General features: G+C 38.0%; 1 protein-coding gene across 2 annotated transcripts; it reads left to right on the top strand.

Annotated features, from left to right (window-relative positions):
- Positions 1–1,025: 1,025 nt before the first annotated feature.
- Positions 1,026–20,284, top strand: THUMPD3 (THUMP domain containing 3). 2 transcript variants are annotated; one of them, XM_053720774.1, is made up of 10 exons: positions 1,026–1,158; positions 3,475–3,751; positions 7,320–7,397; positions 7,489–8,124; positions 10,114–10,244; positions 10,988–11,057; positions 13,514–13,629; positions 17,560–17,667; positions 18,555–18,678; positions 19,267–20,284. In XM_053720774.1, exons 2-10 carry the CDS (start codon positions 3,512–3,514, stop codon positions 19,438–19,440), a joined length of 1,677 nt encoding a protein of 558 aa, XP_053576749.1. In that variant the 5' UTR covers positions 1,026–1,158; positions 3,475–3,511; the 3' UTR covers positions 19,441–20,284. The 2 variants fall into 2 exon arrangements, with proteins under 2 accessions (XP_053576749.1, XP_053576750.1); XM_053720775.1 differs by having other exon boundaries at positions 1,047–1,177.
- The last annotated feature ends 248 nt before the right edge of the window (positions 20,285–20,532 follow it).

Below are 20,532 nucleotides of genomic sequence, written 5' to 3'. Positions count from 1 at the left end.
CAGTTGTCTGGGGTTGCAATTTCCCTATTTCAGAGGAGAAGTGCTGGTATTTCGGGTATGGACTGACCATGCTAGGTGGGACCAGACTGATATACTTCAGGAAAGTTTTCCTCGGTGAAAAGCACACTTGGGCTAGAAAAAGCTACCCCCAGGTGGTAACCTGGCCATAGAACAAGCTATTGAGCTGCTGTTTGTTCCTGGCTGAGCGCTACTGTATGTATTTGTTTTATGAACCTGGGGAAAGTCTCCCTAAGAGTGATGGGGAAACAAGACGTAGACTCCTTGCCCAATGTGCTTAGAGGGATATGGCTACACTGATGAGGCTGAAACCATCATCTGGGGTTGCCATTTCCCTTGTTCAGTGAATTGCCTGGTATTTTGGGGCTGGACTGACCTTTCAGGAAAGTTGTGAAAAGCACAACTGGGCTAAAAGAAGCTACTCCCTGGTGATTACTGGGCCACAGAACAAGCCACAAGCTGTTGTTCATTCCTAGCAGACTGCTTCTTTTCCTGTATGTAATAGTACATAATCTGTAACAGTATAAAATAATACATAAAAAAAGAAATCAATAAGGATGATTTTAATCAGTGAATAGCATTAAATAATTTCACAGCTTTCCCACTACAATCACATTGTATGACCAGGCTGGGGACTGTGATGCCCCTGGATGTCCCCACCCCCTGGAATCGCTAATGAATGGCATTGTGTGATAGCAGCACATAAACCATGTAGCGTGCCAATAATCTTCTGTAGACATTTCCTTGCATGTCATTAACTATAAGAATAAAGTTACTGTTATTCCTCCACGCCTTGGAATATGTCCAATTGGTGTGAGCCTAGTTGATCACATCGCCCTCTAGAGGACACAAAATAAATCCGACCAGTAGATAACACAGAGCACCAAATCATCGATGAGTTATGGCTGCACGATTCCTAACATCTGCAGGTTTTACGCACGACTGTTATCTGTCTGAGGGGAACTTCCTTTTAGTTTGCATACAGCGCCACCTGGCGGTCTTGTGCAGCTATACTACCTAGCCAGGCTAAAGATCGAGTGCCGAATAATAGATGAACTGTCATGGCGATACCCTGAGAGCATGCTGTCTGATTGCGGGGGAAGCAGCTGGGCGTACAAGGGTTAACGAGTTCTCTCATTTGTGAGTGTCATATAGAAGGGTTAGTGATATTTCCTGACAACACCGTGATATGGTAGCCACATTAGATTGTGTGTCTGATAATGTACACAACACTTGTATCCTAAATGTGAGTGATGTAAAATCTCCAGCACTGAGGAGTATCAGTGGTGGAAAAGATTGTTTCGTAAATATTTCTAGACACATTCGGTGCTAAGATTGTCACTAACGCTCCTTGCTAGTGAGGACTAGATAGTCCCGTCATCACTTATACTATCAAAGCTGCAGATTAACTGACATATTCAGTTTAGTTCCCTCAGTCACTCACATTCAATGATGGGGAGTCATTGTTTTCTTTTATCTGGCAGTAAAATAAGAGTTGAAGGGAAAACAAAAACTTAAATAATGTAATATTGGTACATAATTTATTTAGGAAAATACAATGTTCAGTTAACATGATAAGCATAAAATAATAGCTGTCAAATAGTCCAAAAAGGGCTATGTAGCAGCATTTGCCAAAGATGGCTTATTTTATGCTGACATAAATTAAGATTGTTGTTTTTTTATATATTTTTTTAAAACCTTAGAGGTTGAATAATTGGAGAAGAGAGACTAAGCGTCTTTTAGCAGTACATTATTTTAAATCACAATCAGTTCAGCAGATTCTTCCATATGAGTGACATCTTCCTACTTTATTCCTATTGAGCCTTGGTGTTTTTTACAGTTGAAAAATGCATATAGGTTTTAAAAAAATAGTTCTTATTATTGATGTGCACACTGATATGGCAGCTATGCACTGTTGCAAATACTATTGTCATATAGTGTGCAAGATGTGCTTCAACAAGCTATATTGTTTTGTTTTTTAAATTGTATGCCTAGTCTGAATTATGAACACTTAATTCTTAATTAACTTTCATATCCTTGTAAATTCATTTAGATCTAATCTATCACAAAGATCAGGGGTGTCAAACTGGTGGCCCACGCCACCTCCATGAAAAAATAATATGAAAAATAATATTTATAATATGCTTATTACGTAAAGAGCGAGTGCGCTTACTGTTAGGGATGCGCATACGTGCAACCTCCATTATAATGAATGTATCCCTTTGTTCTGGCATTGCGATTCACTTGTATTATAGTCAGAAGCTGCACGATGGTAGCAAGATCATTAATACCCCTCAGTCTTAAACAAGTAACATTGTTATTAAAGTGAAGGTAAATTTTGGTGAATGAAAGCCCGTTTTTTAAAAATACTATTAAAAACAGGGGCACTTTCATTCATCAAAGTTTATAAAGCAGCCGTTTTGTTAAAAAAAATTACCTTTTTTTTCTTTTCACTGCTACAGCAGCTTCCCCCACGTAGAGATCCTCTATTCACACGTCAGCAATGACTAATCCTGCTTCCTCCAATCACAGCATGGCCTCAGGCAATGACTACCCTGGGGGGAAAGCTGTGATTGGAGGAAGCAGGATTAGTCATTGCTGACGTGTGAATAGAGGATCTCTACGTGAGGGAAGCTGCTGTAGCAGTGAAAAGAAAAAAAAGTAATTTTTTTAACAAAACGGCTGCTTTGTAAACTTTGATGAATGAAAGTGCCCCTGTTTTTAATAGTATTTTTAAAAAACGGGCTTTCATTCACCAAAGTTTACCTTCACTTTAAAGAGAAAAAGGCAAACACAGATAAGTGCATAATGATTTATTTGGCACATGCAGTACTTCTTTATATGCGTTCATTACTATGGCAGTATGGATTTCACACATCATTTTTGCCCATTCCTTTCAATAAATTTCTCTTTCACTTATATCACATTATATATATTTGATATGTATTTATTTTATATTATATACAAAAGGTATATGTTTATCACTATATAAACAGTGGGTCACTATGCCGATAGCATTGGGATCCACTATTTATAGTGCAGAGGAAATGTTGTACTATTTGCATGCGTACGCTAAACTGTGAGCACACTCGGAATAGGGCTGCTAGAGAAAAAATAGCACGGACTATGTGAGAGAGCAACCAGATGGAGTGTATGTGTCACTTTCTTAAAAGCATTAGAATGCATTTAATTAAGTTAATTAGTAGTTACAGAACACAATCTTTTTAAATGTATGCAGTTATAGCAAACGCCACTGCTTTGTTTAGCAATGGCAAGATATGTAGCTGTGTGCGGCCCATGTGACTTGCACTTGTATGTAAAATGGCCCGCGACTCAAATGAGTTTGAAACCCCTGCCAAAGATGATGTGTGAAACTGTTATTGCACATTTTAAATTTATAGTAGATAATTCAGCACTTGCTTTACTTGGTAACTGATGCTATTATCATATTTACAGTTTGCAGACAAAGGTGTTCCATTCCTGAAGTGCCAATATGTCAGAAGTTGACATTGTGTCAGAGGCCTTAACAGAAGTGACAATAAGCGAAGCAGATCCTGTACCTGGTCATGTTGAGAGTCCAGATGAAGAACCAGTTACTATTGGTGCCACTGTGCCCACTGGGTTTGAATTTACAGCAGCTGAGGAAGTAGAGGAGAAGCTTGGCTGCCAGTGCAAGATTAGCAAAGATCGAGGCAAAATATACTTCCAGATCAAGAAAGAAAAGCTTTCAGAGGTGTGTATGAGGAGGAAAACCTGGTGTAATTAAGTATGTAAGCTGGAGAGGCTAGAGGAGGTGTCTGACTAAGGTGGAAAGACTAGCACAAGTTAACATGATTGTGAGAGACTGGAGCAAGTTGTCAAGTGTGAGATATTGAGGTTAATGAAGGTGTATGAGCAGTGTAGATTGTATATGTGAGCAGCAAACGGAGGTGGGTGGTGGTGGGGGGGTGTGACAGAAGAGGCTAACAGTTGCATGTCTGTGTGTAGGAGAGGGTGATGTACAGTATATGTAGAGGTGATTGTGGTGGATGTTTCATAGGGCCTGATGATATAAACCATTTCCACTCAGATGAGATGTTATTAAATGATTCTCCAGCACTGAAAGATTACTAGCGAAATTCTAAAACGGCAGATTTTGCTATACTTCTCCAAGGGGCATTCCCTGCATTTCTGTATGTGAAGGAGAGACAAGCTCAGTGCAAACAATATAGCACTGCATGACATGAGAGTTCTGCTGCATTTACACTTTGTGCTTTGTTTTTTTATAGTACTTTACACTTCAGATTAAGTTTTATTACATTTAAACTTTGCACTTTCTATTTTGTATTTTATTTTGTATACAGCAGTGTATTTAGGATTGTGAATTTACAAATTCTGATATTGTCTTCAGTTTCTGTGTAACTTTAACAAATAAGGCTCATACTATATATGTATGTGTATCTTTTACAAATTACATTGCACTTTGTATTTCTTCTATTTGAAATAAAACTGAAAAACTGACGGCTTCAGTTTCAAAGAGAGCTTCATTATTTTCTATGGGCCCAATAAGCAAAGTTCTCTAGTTTGGAGAGAAAGTATAGTGCAGACTTCACAGGGGCTGAACTCACTGAATTCTATAAGATAAAGGACGGAATCTTTAAGTCTCAGAGAGATGCCCTCCATAGAAAGTAATGAGGCTCTCTGGGATACAGAATTTCACAGCGGACAGAGAAGTTAACGGGAGAACACCTGGGGCTGATATAAAGGCCTAGTTTGCAGCAAATACAAATTTAACTGAAATGTTTTCACTACAATTTAACTTGTTTTTTTGTCAGTAGTTTTGTGTATATTATTTTTCTATCAGTTAAATAAGTGTATTGTGACTTTTGAGCAAACTTCACCTGTATGCAGCTGGCGAGATAAATCAGTGAGACCTCCTTGTGTAAAACACTTACAGCATTTCATAAGAATTGTGAGAGAGCTTCAGACATACTAGGCTCTCAACAAAAATCCACAAAGGAGCACCGGATCCAATCACCAACACTATATTAATTAAAATGCGACTTCATACAGAACATAAATTTAACACTCAGGAAAGGCACAAGTGTAGTGGGGTAGCGTTTGTTACCCGCTGACGCATTTTGGCAAACTGCCGTATTCATAGCTACGAATACGGCAGGTTGTCGAAACACGTCAGCAGGTAACGAACGATACCCCACTACACTCATACCCTTCCTAAGTGTTACATTTATGTTCTGTATGAAGTCGCATTTTAATCAATAAAGTGTTGGTGATTGGATCCGGTGCTCCTTTGTGGATTTTTGTTGAGTGCCTAGGGTGAAGGATATCAAGTGAGCACGAACCTGTACGGAGAGAGGCATTGGGCTGTTTTGCCCCACAGAGAGGAAAAGCCTGCACCTGACCACTGGGACGTTCCCACTTACACACACCCCCTTTGCAGTGATCACGAGACTGGACGCAAGTCGCGTTAGTGGAGAGAGACGGCCGGATCGTGAAGGGAGAGGTTATGCTGACGTTGGTCCTGATCGCCTGAGGAGAGGCGACGGAGGTATCGGAGCCTGCCCAGATCTTTGCTTGCCCACAGAACTGTGAGTCAGGGCGACTTGAGCCCACGGCTCCGGGAGCTGAGTTTTTCTATGTAAATTGCCTTGGGGTGATAACAAGTAAGGCGTTTGTTCTTTTAGCTGGTGAATTCATGAAAGAGCAATTGTTCTTGGCTTTTCTTTCCCGCCACTGGTAGGCTGTGTATGTGTGCAGGAGCTGCGGGACTGTTTGCTTGTTCACTCATCAGACATACCCTGGGAACTCCCCTGTACAGCTCAGGGAACTCCCCTGTCTCTCCCACTTTCTGATGCTCTGTTTTATTTTACAATAGAGAAAATACAAAATGCAATGTAATTTGTAAAATATACACAGAAATATACAAAGTATGATCCTAAATTGTAAAATCACTGCTGGGTCTAAATATAAATGTATTAAAATATAAAATAGAAGGTGCAATGCTTAATTGTAATAATACTGAAAGGACCCAATCAGAAGTTTAAAGTGATATAAAACATAAAGAACAAATGTAAGTGTAACAAAACTCTCATATCATACAGTGCTATATTGTAGTGGGCTTGTCTCTTACATTCAGAAATGCAGAGAACACCCTTTAGAGAAGTATAGCAAAATCTGCCTGTTTAAAATCTTGTCAGAGATCTTGGTGTTCTGAAGAGTTCCACCCTTTTTCTTTTAGCATTCAGTGAGTTCAGCCCCTGTGAAGTCTGCACTACAATATATCTCCAAGCAGGAAAATCATCAGGGCATTAGAAAGAGGAGGATAGTCTGGCTTAGGTGTTGTTATATAAGGATTGGAGGCTGGTGGAGTTGTTTGTGTGCCTATTAGGCATGTGCAAATTTTGCTAAATGAATGCTGGATATGGCTGCAGGCAGTGGCAGTTGGCTCACTTCAGTGCCAGATCTATCCATGTGAAATTGCAGCACACAAACATCTGGATTTGCACAAATCCTTGTGCATTGCTCTTTTACACTGATACGCTCGCTGCCTACAGCCAAATTAAGCATTTGTTTAACAAACGAATGCAGAATCCCAAAACTTTCTCCCATGCCGTTTGATTTGGATACTTTCAGGAAAGGAATAAAAGTCTTTTTTGTCTTTTGTTGCTTCTAAAAGAGGGCATTTTAAAATGTATTATTTCCAGTGTTCCAGTACTGAGGGAAAAATTGAGGTGTTGCACTGACCATCAATAAAGTAGTGGGAAATCTGCTTATCAGCGAATGAACAATCAGGTCCAAAGACCTAGGGGCTCTTCTCGTTCCCTTCCAAAGAAACAGCTTTTTCTTTTCCTCAAAAATAATTGTAGCATGTTAACATTTTAGAGTTTTCTGTCCTTGTCTGATAAAAATGCTTTGGTTTAAGTTAAAGGGATATTAAACTCAAATTGTTTCTTTCATGATTCAGACAGAGATTGCAACTTTCTAATTAACTCCTATTATCAATGTTTCTTCGTTCTCTTGGTATCTTAATTTGAAAAAGTGGGAATCTAAGCTTAGGAGCCGGCCCATTTTTGGTTCAGAACCTGGGTTGCGCTTGTTTATTGAGAACCAAGAACAATTGATAATAGGAGTAAACTAGAAAGTTGCTTAAAATTGCATGCTCTATCTGATTTGTGAAAGTTTAATTTTGACTTTAGTGTCCCTTTAAGGCTGGTATTATTGAATTGATGCGAGGGCCATAGCCAGGCGTTGCCATTTAAATATCTTCTACATAATAATCTTTTCTTTTCTTTTTTCATCAGGTTCATCATTTGAAGTCGGTGGACAATCTCTTTGTTATCGTTCAGGAGTTCACCGATTTCCCTTTTAAGGACATAAAGGTGATAGCACCAATAGATTATAAACCAACCTAAACATTTCTTTTAACTGGTTTCGTTTCGACTAATACATTAACCACATGTTCCTTTTTAGGAAGAAGCATTGAAGGATTTCCAGGATTTAGCTGCAAAGCTGCGTTGGGAGAAAGCCCTGAGCACATGGGAACTGAACAATAACTTAAAGAAGAAAAAGAAGCGCAAGAAACCAGCAGGCAACTGTGGTAAAGAGAAAAAAACATCAGTTATTGTGGCATCAGAGCTGGAGACTTCTGAAGAAAAGATCACAGAAATACAGAATGCTGATCAGGAGACACCAAGAAATGAAAAGATCCCTGAGAACTCACAGGCAGCTTTATTCAGATTGGATACTCCAGGAGATGAGGACGATGCCAAAAATAAAGGTGCAATGGTTCAGCTCACAAATCCTTCATCAGAAGAGAGTGGACAGCCAGACGGTGCGGAAACGGTGCATACGTGCCCTAATTCCCAGGCTCTTGCACCAGAGAAGGCGCAGGCTATTGATGTGGGATCTCAGTCGAGTTCAGAGATTGACCCAGAAGCCAAAGAAGTTGTGACGCCAGACACCAGCAGCACTTTGAAATTCCGTGTCACTTGCAACCGAGCTGGAGACAAACACAGCTTCACCTCTAATGACGCAGCCAGGGATTTTGGTGGAGCTGTGCAGGATCATTTCCAGTGGAAAGCAGACATGACAAACTTTGATATCGAGGTGGGTAGGACAGTAACTGTATGCTGTACAACTGTAGTGAATACAAAAGAAAATCTAAAATCCTTCTCCAGTATTCTAATTAATATAGTGCCGGGAATTAATGCAAATGGCATACACAGATCTCGTGTTCTTGTTTGTTAAAGGGTCATTATTTGAAAGCTATTATAAGTTAGGGATGGTAAAATGTTTTTGGTATTTTAACATTTAAATGGTAGAATGAATGTGCCTCTTGATATTTATTCTGCTTTTCAATTGTTTCTGCAGAACAAACAATACAATTAGAATACTGAATGTAACATTTGGCAATAGTTCAATGGAATCTGCATTCTCACCAAGATCCACAAAGTTACAACTACCAGGGTGCTAGATAAAGGAAATCCAACATTAGCATAAATCTGCTATCACTGGGTTTTTTTTTTCCAAATTCTTTTTATTAAGAATCTGTCAAACAAAAAGGTTACACATTATCACACATGTTATTAATCACATTCACTTTTCAATTTACATTAAAAAAAAGAAAACAGACATCTGAATATTAATAGTCATGTACACATGGATTCTAGTTTCTACTTTTATACATATAAATGAAACGATAACGCAAAAGTCTCAATGTCTATATTTACTATTACTATTTAAATGATGCCTGCAAATTTAGATAGAATATCTACTGATATACAAATGGACAAAATCTAAGAAATAAGTTATAATTAAGGTTAGTTCATTGGTCTTTAGTCAAGGGGACCCCTGTTAAAACAGATTTTTAATATGTTGTTCCCAAGTGTTTTGTAACTCGATAAAATGTTCTCTGTTACCTGACATATAAGATCCATACTCTTCTAATTCTATCAAATCTGTAACCATTTTTCGCCATAGCCTAAGTGAAGGAATCTCGTTCGACCTCCAATTTTGAACCACTAGAACCTTTATGCTATTTATCATAATTTTTAACAATGGCCCAAAATGAGTCTGTGGTAGTCTGATTGTCTTATTTAACAGCCATACTAAAGGGTCCATTGGAAGCACGGTCTGAAAAATATCCTCTATTTCTTCAATTATATTTCACCACATATTATTTATCTGAGAGCACCACCACCACATGTGTCCCATGCCACTACCCACGTGTCCACAACGCCAGCAGCGGTTGTTAGTTTTAGGAAATAGTTTGTGAAGCCTCCTGGGGGTTAAGTACCAACAATGTAGTATTTTGTAGTTAATTTCTCTAATAGAAGCCGAAGAGGAGGCAGATTTCGTATTGTGGAAGATGTTAGTTGCTGTTTGGGGTGTGATAATTACCCCCAACTCCCTCTCCCATGCCTCGATAGAGCGCAGCATATTACCCGGACTATCACTGGGTTTTTAATAGCAAAGTGACATTTCAAAACTAATTGTCTCTTCTTCAGACCAGGTAATGATAAGGAGGGATTTCGATTTGAAACCTCACAATAAAATATTGACATGTGTCTGTTAATATCAAGTGGCTGCTGATTTATGCTATTGTGGAATGTAACATTTGAAGATAACATTTGTGTATTGATTCCAATAGACTTTTATTGAAGTTTATCAAAATCAACTTTTAATTGTTAACTCTTCAACAACAAGAGGTATTTTGTATGTCAACGACCAAATTTATTGTTAGGGCTGATAATAATACTAACGTAAAATGCTTTTGGGAATGAAGCTTGGGGACAATTCTTTGCTCATGCACTATGACCTGGGCTGTGAGAAATCTTTGAAAGATCTGTGATGGATAAGGTGACTTATATATACGTCCAGATGGAGGTTAATAGGTTTCTATCTACGTTCAATATTCATTTTTTACAGAGAGAAAAAAAAAAAACATTTAGTTGAATTGAACTAAAACACTCAACGTTTGTCACTTTATCAATGAAACATTCCCACATCCCTTATGGGGTATTCTTGACATTAGTAATCTTATTTATTGCAGGTGTCATGATTTGCTGTGTTGATGTAAATATGGTTTAATCACAGGTATTACTGAATATCAGTTACAATGAGATGCTGGTAGGAATTGCCCTGACTGAAGAGAGTCTTCATCGCAGGAACATCACACACTTTGGACCCACAACTTTGCGCTCAACATTGGCATATGGCATGCTCAGGTGATGTTAAAAGGCTTATAATAGATGACTCCCTGATGATTCTTCATAGCCAGAGACTATTCTTTATAGCCAGTAGATGTTATCATGTCTGTCCCTAGCTAGGTCTCAAAGAGACATGATACCCAAATGGTGAAGCACTTGAAAATGATGCAGCATAGCTTTAAAAAGCTGAGTAGAAAATATCACCTGAACATCTCTATTTAAAAAAGGAAGATATTACCTCAAAATGTCCTCAATAGCCACATCCCATTGTAAAGGGACTTTAAGCAGCCAATCAGGATGCTAGTCATGGGACTTGCTAGCGAGCAGCGTGCTTCTGGTATGCACAGGCACAGTCATGTTATTTCTCTATGCAGTTTAAGGAAGCTTACAATGTAATCTCACAGGATTTCATGAGATTACAGTATAACAAAATTGAGCACTGTTGAAACTGCCTATTTTTTTTTATTTTTTTTCAACATGCAGCTGACAGTAACTGAAGTGTAACTGTTAACAAAGCTCTTGCTATTGAAAATATCTTCCTTTTTTACATAGAGATGTTCAGGTGATATTTTCTTGTCATATTTTTACAGTTATGCTGCATTACTTTTAAGTGATTTAGCATATGAGTATTCTGTTTCTTTAAACCATTCATGCATGCAGTGCTTTCAGATAAAGGCAAGAAAGCTTCTCTTTTTGCATTTCAAAAGAGCTCACTAATACAAAAGCTAAACTCAGTTCTTGAATCTTTTTCTGTCCCACAGGCTTTGCAATTTGCAGCCCTCTGATATTGTTATTGATCCTATGTGTGGCACCGGAGCCATCCCAATAGAGGTAATATGGAAATGACTTGCTCTAGTCTAGAAGGTCACACATGAGTGTATTAAAGGGACATGAAACCCAAAATTTTTCTTTCACGATTTAGAAAGAGCATGCAATATTAAACAACTTTCTCATTTACTTCTATTATCTAATTTGCTTAATTCTCTTGATATCATTTGCTGGAAAACATATCTAAATATGCTTAGTAGCTGCTGATTGGTGGCTGCACACAGATGCCTTGTGTGATTGGCTCACCCATGTGCATTGCTATTTCTTCAACAAAAGATATCTAAAGAATGAAGATAATTAGATAATAGAAGTAAATTGAAATGTTGTTTAAAATTGTATTTTCTATCTGAATCATGAAAGACAAAAATGGGGTTTAATGTCCCTTTAATTATATTATTTTATTTTGAGATTGCTTTAAAGCTGGTTAAAGTGATATTGATACTGAAAGTAACAAGGACTGCATGTTTTGTACACAACTGGCCGTGGGCTAAAAGCTCACTGGCTGTAGAAAATTTCCCACAGTTCCATTGGTGAGCACACACTTTGCACGCATAAAAACAAAAAGTGTTGTTTTTCAGTCCAGAAAAACTTTGTTTTACAAATAAAAAAAGCAATACATTTTAAAATGTAATTGAGATTCTATAAAGAAAAAAGTGACTTGCACATGCAAAAATCATTTCATGCATTGAAATGCACGTGTAGTAGTAAAATATTTTCTAGTAAAAGTTATGATTTAATAGGTTTTATTCTGCACAGGCTTGCATATCATATTTAGATATGCTTCATTATTATTATTATTCTTTATTTATAAAGCGCCAACAGATTCCGCAGCGCTGTTCATAGGTAACAAAGATAAAAGGACAGTACAATATAAGACACCAGACAAAATTTAACAAACAAATACAGGAGGAATTGGAGCCCTGTTCCCATGGGAACTTACAATCTAAATGGGTAGGAGGGTGAGAAACAGGAGGTGGGGACTGCAAAGGTGGGAATGATGTTAGTGTGAAGTTAGATGAGGGCAACTATTAGGCAAGTGGAATTCATTAGTTACTGATTTGGTTATAGGCTTCCCTGAGCAAGAAGGTATTTAGGGAGCGTTTAAAGGAGGAGAGGTTAGGGGAAAGTCTGACAGCTCGAGGAAGTGCGTTCCAGAGGGTTGGTGCCACACGAGAGAAATCCTGTAGTCTAGCATGAGAGGAGGTGATGGTAGAAGAGGCAAGGAGTAGATCGTTGTTGGATCTTAGGGGACGGGCTGGAGTATATTTGTTGATTAGTGAGGACAGGTATGGGGGGGCTGCATTGGTAAGTGCTTTGTAGGTCAGAGTGAGAATTTTGAATTTAATTCTGCTGTGAATGGGGAGCCAGTGAAGGGACTCACAGAGGGGTGCGGCAGATACAGAGCGTCGGGAGAGGTGGATTAGCCTAGCAGAGGCATTTAGGATGGATTGAAGTGGGGAGAGGCGGGAGAGAGGAAGGCCAGTTAGTAGGTTGTTACAGTAGTCAAGCCGGGAAATTACTAGGGAATGGATTAGCTGTTTAGTAGTTACAGCACTCAGAAAAGGACGAATTTTGGAGATATTGCGTAGGTGGTTGCGACAGGATGAAGAGAGCGATTGGATGTGGGGTATGAAGGACAGATTGGAGTCGAGTGTAACTCCTAGGCAGCGGACTTGGGGTGATGGGGAGATAGTGGTGTCACCGACAGTGATAGTAAAGTTAGAAACTGGAGTAGAATTAGTTGGGGGGATTAGAAGAAGCTCAGTCTTGGACATGTTGATTTTTAGGTGGTGAGAGGCCATCAAGGAAGAAATGCCAGATAAGCAGTCGCTGATGTGGGAAAGGACAGAAGGAGAGAGTGCAGGGGTGGATAGGTAGATCTGAGTATCATCAGCATAGAGGTGATAGTTGAAGCCATAGCTACTAATAAGTTTACCCAGTGAGGAAGTATAAATAGAGAAGAGTAGAGGGCCTAGAACAGAGCCTTGAGGTAACCAACAGACAGAGGCAATGGAGAGGATCAGCATTCAAACACCACACCTACAGAGAGTCAGTGGTGGATTGTACCATGTTGGCAGTGACGTAATTGCCTCCCCTATACACTGTGTCTGAAAGCTGGTCCATACAGCATATTTAATCTTGAGCTGTTATAACCCTATAGCAAACACATAAAAAGAGAATATCACAGAAAGGAATTGTACTTTTCACTTAAAAAAACAAACATATTTGTTCTGTGAATATGATCGATGTTCATTAGGCCAGTTCTGCTGCGAGTGAATGCCTTGTATTCCCAAACTTTCAGTAAATGAGTATTTCATCTAATAATCTGTAGACATTGTTTTTTTTTAGCATTTACTAAGTGAAACTCATATCAGTGAGGTGTAGATTAATTGCACAAGGTGAGCCTCCCTGCCTGGTCCAGATTCTGTAGCCTTTTCATGTTTTATTTCCTTTTGCAGGGAGTAAATGAATGGCCCAGATCTTTCTTCCTTGCTGGAGACAACAACTTGCAGGCTGTAAACAGAGCTGCCGGCAACATTGGGTCTTTACTTCGGAGACAGCAGAGCCCAAATAGGTAAGGAGCTGTGAATGGAGAGCAAGAATTAGAGGTTTAGAGAGAGCTGGAGCACAGTAGTGATTGGATTAGGGAGAGGCAGAATGTAAAGTGATGAGACAGGTCTGTGAAGAAATAATTCATAGTTACACAATAGTTCCAGACAAATATGTAGAATAAATAAAATAGCATCTGTATTTAGTCATGCACAAGTAATTATAGCTATGGTGTAGATGAAAAGCTTGTCACAAAATTAATCTACAAAAGTCCTTATATTCTTTAAAAGGACAGTAATTGTTTTCTGCAATTATTAAAACACATTCGGCGAGATTACGAGTTTTTGTCGGTAATGGTGTGCAGTGTTAACGAGCCTTTTTTTCTCACCGCTCACTTGAGACAACGCTGAACAAACCCGGCGTTAGCCGCAGAAAAGTGAGCGTTGAGCAAAATTTAGCTCCACATCTCACCTCAATACCAGCGCTGTTTACGATAGCGGTAAGCTGGCTAAACGTGCTTGTGCACGATTTCCCCATAGGAAACAATGGGAGTGAGCCGGCTGAAAAAAAAACTAAAACCTGCAAAAAAGCAGCGTTCATCTCCTAACGCGGCCCCATTGTTTCCTATGGGAAAATACATTTTATGTTTACACCTAACACCCTAACATGAACCCCGAGTCTAAACACCCTTAATCTTACACTTATTAACCCCTAATCTGCCCCCCCGACATCGCTGAAACCTGCATTATATTATTAACCACTAATCTGCCACTCCGTACACCGCCGCAACCTCGCTGATACCTACATTATATTTATTAACCCCTAATCTGCCACACACAATGTCCCCGCAACCTACCTACACTTCTTAACCCCTAATCTGCCGCCCCCAACGTCGCCACAACTATAATAAAGTTATTAACCCCTAAATCTAAGTCTAACCCTAAACCTAACCCCCCCTAACTGAAATATAATTTAAATAAATCGAAATAAAATAACTACAATTAACTAAATTAGTCCTATTTAAAACTAAATACTTACCTATAAAATAAACCCTAAGCTAGCTACAATATAAATAATAATTACATTGTAGCTAGCTTAGGGTTTATTTTTATTTTACAGGCAACCTTGTATTTATTTTAACTAGGTACAATAGTTATTAAATAGTTATTAACTATTTGATAACTACCTAGCTAAAATAATAACAAATTTACCTGTAAAATAAACCCTAACCTAAGTTACAATTGCACTACACTATAAATAAATTACCTAAATTATATTAAACTAATTACAATTAAATAAAATAAAATAAACTAAAGTACAAAAAAACAAACACTAAGTTACAAAAATAATAAAATAATTACACGATTTTTAAACTAATTACACCTACTCTAATCCCCCTAATAAAATAAAAAAGCCCCCCAAAATAAAGAAAAGCCCTACCCTATACTAAATTACAAATAGCCCTTTAAAGGGCCTTTTGCGGGTCATTGCCCCAAAGTAATCAGCTCTATTACCTGTAAAAAAAATTACAATACCCCACCCAACATTACAACCCACACACCCAAACCTACTCTAAAATCCACCCAATACCCCCTTAATAAAACCTAACACTAACCCCTTGAAGATCACCCTACCTTGAGACGTCTTCACCCAACTGGGCAGAAGTGGACCTCCAGACGGGCAGAAGTCTTCATCCGATTCGGGCAGAAGAGGTCCTCCAGATGGCCAGAAGTCTTCATCCAGGCGGCATCTTCTATCTTCATCCATCAGGAGCGGAGCGGGTCCATCTTCAAGCCAGCCGACGCGGAGCATCCTCTTCCAATGACATCCAACTGAAGAATGAAGGTTCCTTTCTATCAGCCAATCGGAATTAAGGTTGGAAAAATCCTATTGGCTGATGCAACTTCAATCCTATTGGCTGATTGTATCAGCCAATAGGATTTTTCCTACCTTAATTCAAGGGATGCCATCTTGGATGACGTCATTAAAAGGAACCTTCATTCTTCAGTTGGATGTTGTTGGAAGTGGATGCTCCGCGTCGGCTGGCTTGAAGATGGACCTGCTCCGGATGGATGAAGATAGAAGATGCCGCCTGGATGAAGACTTCTGGCCGGCTGGAGGTCCTCTTCTGCCCGGATCGGATGAAGACTTCTGCCCGTCTGGAGGTCCACTTCTGCCCGGTTGGGTGAAGACGTCTCAAGGTAGGGTGATCTTCAAGGGGTTAGTGTTAGGTTTTATTAAGGGGGTATTGGGTGGGTTTTAGAGTAGGGTTGGGTGTGTGGGTGGTGGGTTGTAATGTTGGGGGGGGGGTATTGTAATTTTTTTACTGGTAATAGAGCTGATTACTTTGGGGCAATGCCCCGCAAAAGGCCCTTTTAAGGGCTATTTGGAATTTAGAGTAGGGTAGGGCTTTTTTTATTTTGGGGTGCTTTTTATTTTATTAGGGGGATTAGAGTAGGTGTAATTATTTTAAATTATTTTAAAATTCTTATAATTATTTTATTTTCTTTAATTTAGTGTTTTGGTTTTTTTTGTACTTTAGTTTATTTTATTGAATTGTAATTTGTTTTAATTTAATTTAGGTAATTAATTTATTTGTAGTGTAGTTACTTATTTTAACTAGGAAGTTATTAAATAGTTAATAACTATTTAATAACTATTGTACCTAGTTAAAATAAATACAAACTTGCCTGTAAAATAAAAATAAACCCTGATATAGCTACAATGTAATTATTAGTTATATTGTAGCTATTTTAGGGTTTATTTTATAGGTATGTATTTAGTTTTAAATAGGAATAATTTATTTAATTGTAGTAATTTTTTTCAGATTATTTTAAATTATATTTAAATTAGGGGCGGGGGTTAGGGTTAGACTTAGGTTTAGGGGTTAATACATTTAATATAGTGGCGGCGACGTTGGGGCGGCAGAATAGGGGTTAATAAATGTAGGTAGGTGTTGGCGATGTTAGGGACGGCAGATTAGGGGTTAATAAAATGTAACTAGTGTTTGCAAGGCAGGAGTGCGGAGGTTTAGGGGTTAATATATTTATTACAGGGGCGGCGATGTCCGATCAGCAGATTAGGGGTTAAAAAATGTATCAAAGTGTTTGAGATGTGCGGGGGGGCCTCGGTTTAGGGGTTAATAGGTAGTTTATGGGTGTTAGTGTACTTTTTAGCACTTTAGTTAAGAGTTTTATGTTACTGCGTTAGCCCATAAAACTCTTAACTACTTACTTTTAAATGCGGTACCAGTCTTGACAGGAGAGGGTGTACCGCTCACTTTTTCCAAGAGTCGTAATACCGGCGTTAGGCAAATCCCATTAAAAAGATAGGATCCGCAACTCGGTATGCTCGAGTCGCGGAAAAAAAGTGAGCAGTACACCTGTACCTGCCAGACTCGTAATACCAGCGGGCGTTAAAAAGCAGCATTGGGACCTCTCAATGCTGCTTTTTAAGGCTAACGCAAGACTCGTAATCGAGACCATTGTCACTCTTATAGCTAAAAAGTTTGTCTGCAGACTTTTTGAAATCTTGTTAACTTTATAATTTATACCCTGGCAAGTGTTGTTGTTTATTTATTTTTTTTGTTCAGTGCCAGACTTCCTGTAGTGTTTTTTTTTTTTTTTGTATATTTTAGGACAGACAGATGTTACAGCCAATCAGCTGATGGGGTACAAATAGACCCTGTAAAAAGGTTTTCAGAAAGGCTGCAGTGTCGCTTTTAGCTGTAAATACTAAAATGCATTTAATACGTTACAGAAAAAGGTTAACTTTTTCATTAAAATTTCTCTTGATACCCTCTTTACAGAGAGGAGAATTGTATGTGCATTTATTTATTTTAGCTATAAACAATTAATATGTCATCTGATGACCCAGTCTTGTGATGTTGTCAGAATTCTGGGTAGTTGTGGTTTTGGTTTTTTTTAAATGAATGATTCTTATCCCTCCTTTGCAGCAGTCCCCAGGGACTTCCAATAGACACTGTTCACTGGGATATTTCAAGACTGCCCCTGAGGAACGGATCGGTGGATGTCATCATTACAGACATGCCATTTGGGAAGAGGTTGGTAATTTAAAACTTCTCTTCAGTTAAAGGAACACTAAAGTCAAAATTAAACTGACATGATTCAGTTAGAACATGCAATTTAAAAAAAATAACGCAAAATTATTTCCATTATCAAATTGGGCACAGACTTTTTATACGTTCTTTCTAAAGCACCAGCATTTACTGGGCATGTGCAAAATGTCATAGTAAATATGTATATCCATGGCTGTCAAATCAACAAAAGGAATATTCGCCAAACTTTGTAAAATAAAGTCCCTTTATTTAATAACGACTAAAAACAGTACAATGGAGTACTGCAACAAACTGCTGAACATGCACACAAACACGCTAGCGTAGCACTGGATGGCCTACGCGTATCGGCTTACACAGCTGTATTGTATTGCTCATTTGAAATTAAGAGTAATTGCTATAGCCCTGTCATTTTTATTATGCATTAGTTGATCAAAATTAAACTTGCATTATTCAGTTAGAGCATGGTATATATATATATATATATATATATATATATATATATATATATATATATATATATATATATATATATATATATATATATATATAGCTTTTGAATATACTTAATTTCTCAAATGTATAATTTTCTATTGGCATTTGGAGATGTTAATAATAATTTGTTCCCTGGAAAAAAAAAGAAATTTAAAACCTGTTACAATTGATTTTGAAAATAAAAGGTAATAAATGTTTGTCCACAATTTATCCCATTGGAGCCAAACAATACATTGAAAGAATCAAGTTTTTTTTGTTTGTTTGTTTTATTATAAATAAAACCCTAACAAACAGGACCAACACTTTCTCACATATTCACAGTTCTATGTTTGTTCTTTCTATGGAGTATTGTTTTTATAAACCTTTTTTATTTTCCTTAGAATTGGTTCACGGAAAAAGAATTGGGACCTGTACCCCGCCTGCCTAAGAGAGATGAGCCGTGTTTGTCGGCCAGGAACGGGAAGAGCTGTGCTGCTTACACATGACAGGAAATGCTTCATCAAGGTTTGCTGGGTCTATATACTGTGCTGTAGAAACTTCTAAATCACAGATAATCTATCCCCAGCCCAGTACATCCTGTTCATAAAATATATTGTAAAACTATTATGTTATATAAAGATAACCGATCTATGAAATAAAGTGGATAGAGCCCCAGATTCTCTGATGTACTAATCTCTCAAAGGACCACTCAATGCAGTAGAATTACATAATTAACAAGTGCATAATAAAGAGACAATGCAACAACACTCGGAATTTCAAATAAGCAGTAGATTTTTTTTCTGACAAATTAATTTTTCTTTCTCCCATTTTCCGTCCCCTTGTATCATGTAACAGACATCAGCCAATCGCAGACTAGTATACCTATACCCTGTGAGCTTCTGCACATGCTCAGTACGATCTTGTTTCCCAAAAAGTGTGAATATAAAAATACTGTGCAAAATTTGATAATGGAAGTAAACTGGAAAGTGTCTTAAAACTGCTGCTAATCTGAATCATAAAAGTGTCCCTTTAACATGGTGATATAAAATGAATTTGCTTTCTTGTGACTCATCCTCACTGGTTTTTCTTGCACTTTTTTGTGTTACCATTCAGGCACTGGCAAAAGCGGGACATTTGTGGAGGAAAATGCACACTGTCTGGGTGAACATCGGTGGTCTTCATGCTGGTGTTTACCTTCTCAGACGGACCTTTCTTGATGAGGGTTCCAGGGGTTTGCAGGAGGAAACTGTGCCTGTGAATCCTGACCTGCCCCCAGATGAGAAATAAGGGGGGTGTCAGATGTTCCGGCCTAATACAACAACAATCAGACGGCTCCAGCACGCTGCAGTTCTACACAATACCATCTGGGGGTGGTGTTGATTTATCTACCCTGGTTAATTCTCTAGTTTTCTTCTTTTTGTTTACTTGAAGCAGTTTATTAAACAGATTGATGCTGCAGTTGTCATATTTCTTGAGTGGGTCAGTTCCTGTGGGTGCAGAGTATCACGTTATTTATTGAATTAAACATTCTATTTAAAAGTTACAACTTATACTGTTACTTTATTCGCATTGTAGAGCAGATACGTTCTGTCCTTCTTTGTAAAGACAGAAAAAAACAGGGATATGAATTTTTTTTTCATGATTCAGATAAAGCAACTTTCTAATTTACTCCTATTATCAATTTCTCTTCTTTATCTTGGTATCTTTATTTGAAAAGCAGGAATGTAAGCTTACAAGCTGGCACATTTTTGGTTCAGCACCTGGGTAGCGCTTGCTGATTGGTGGCTAAATGTAGCCACCAAACAGCAAGCGCTACCCAGGGTTCTGAACCAAAAATGGGCCTGCTCTTAAGCTTACATTTCTGCTTTTTCAAATAAAGATACCAAGGGAACAAAGGAAAATTGATAATGGGAGTAAATTAAAAAGTTGCTTAAAATTGCTGCTCTATATGAATCATGAAAGAAAAAATGTAGGTATAATATCTCTTTTAAGTTAATGTGTTTTGTCTCTTCTGTTTTCAACAAGGCAGCAGCAGGATGCTTTAAAAAAAAACAGAATCCTGTTGTACACAAGAGTTATTCGGTTCTGAATGTTGATATAGGAGACTAATGCAATAAAGTTATTAACCAATCATGATTGTCCTACTCTGGTTATTTAGGGGATTCCTTAGTAAAGGGGCATAAAAGATCAATAATGCAATGTTCTTATTGCACATTTGCTTCTCTATAAAATTAATTCTATAATTACTGTAATATAACCATTTTCTTTAACCCTTTGGTTCCTCTATAGAACAGTGGTAGGCATCTAGTATCATTAACAGAGCTGTGTTTGTGGTCCCTGAGTCTTCCGAAGCCCACACTATGGGGTCGATTTATCAAA

The sequence above is a fragment of the Bombina bombina genome, chromosome 7 (genome assembly GCF_027579735.1).
Source record: "Bombina bombina isolate aBomBom1 chromosome 7, aBomBom1.pri, whole genome shotgun sequence".
NCBI lineage: Eukaryota > Metazoa > Chordata > Amphibia > Anura > Bombinatoridae > Bombina > Bombina bombina.
The sequence above is the reverse complement of the archived record's forward strand: the minus strand, read 5'-3'. Positions and strand labels throughout refer to the sequence as shown.

What these genes read in the sequence shown, in the direction of transcription:
- THUMPD3 (XM_053720774.1), top strand. Translation starts at nt 3,512, where the DNA reads ATGTCAGAAGTTGACATTGTGTCAGAGGCCTTAACAGAAGTGACAATA. An exon ending in TGACAAACTTTGATATCGAG is followed by an intron (nt 8,125 to 10,113) that starts GTGGGTAGGACA and finishes GTTTAATCACAG; the next exon opens with GTATTACTGAATATCAGTTA. An exon ending in ACAGGAAATGCTTCATCAAG is followed by an intron (nt 18,679 to 19,266) that starts GTTTGCTGGGTC and finishes GTTACCATTCAG; the next exon opens with GCACTGGCAAAAGCGGGACA.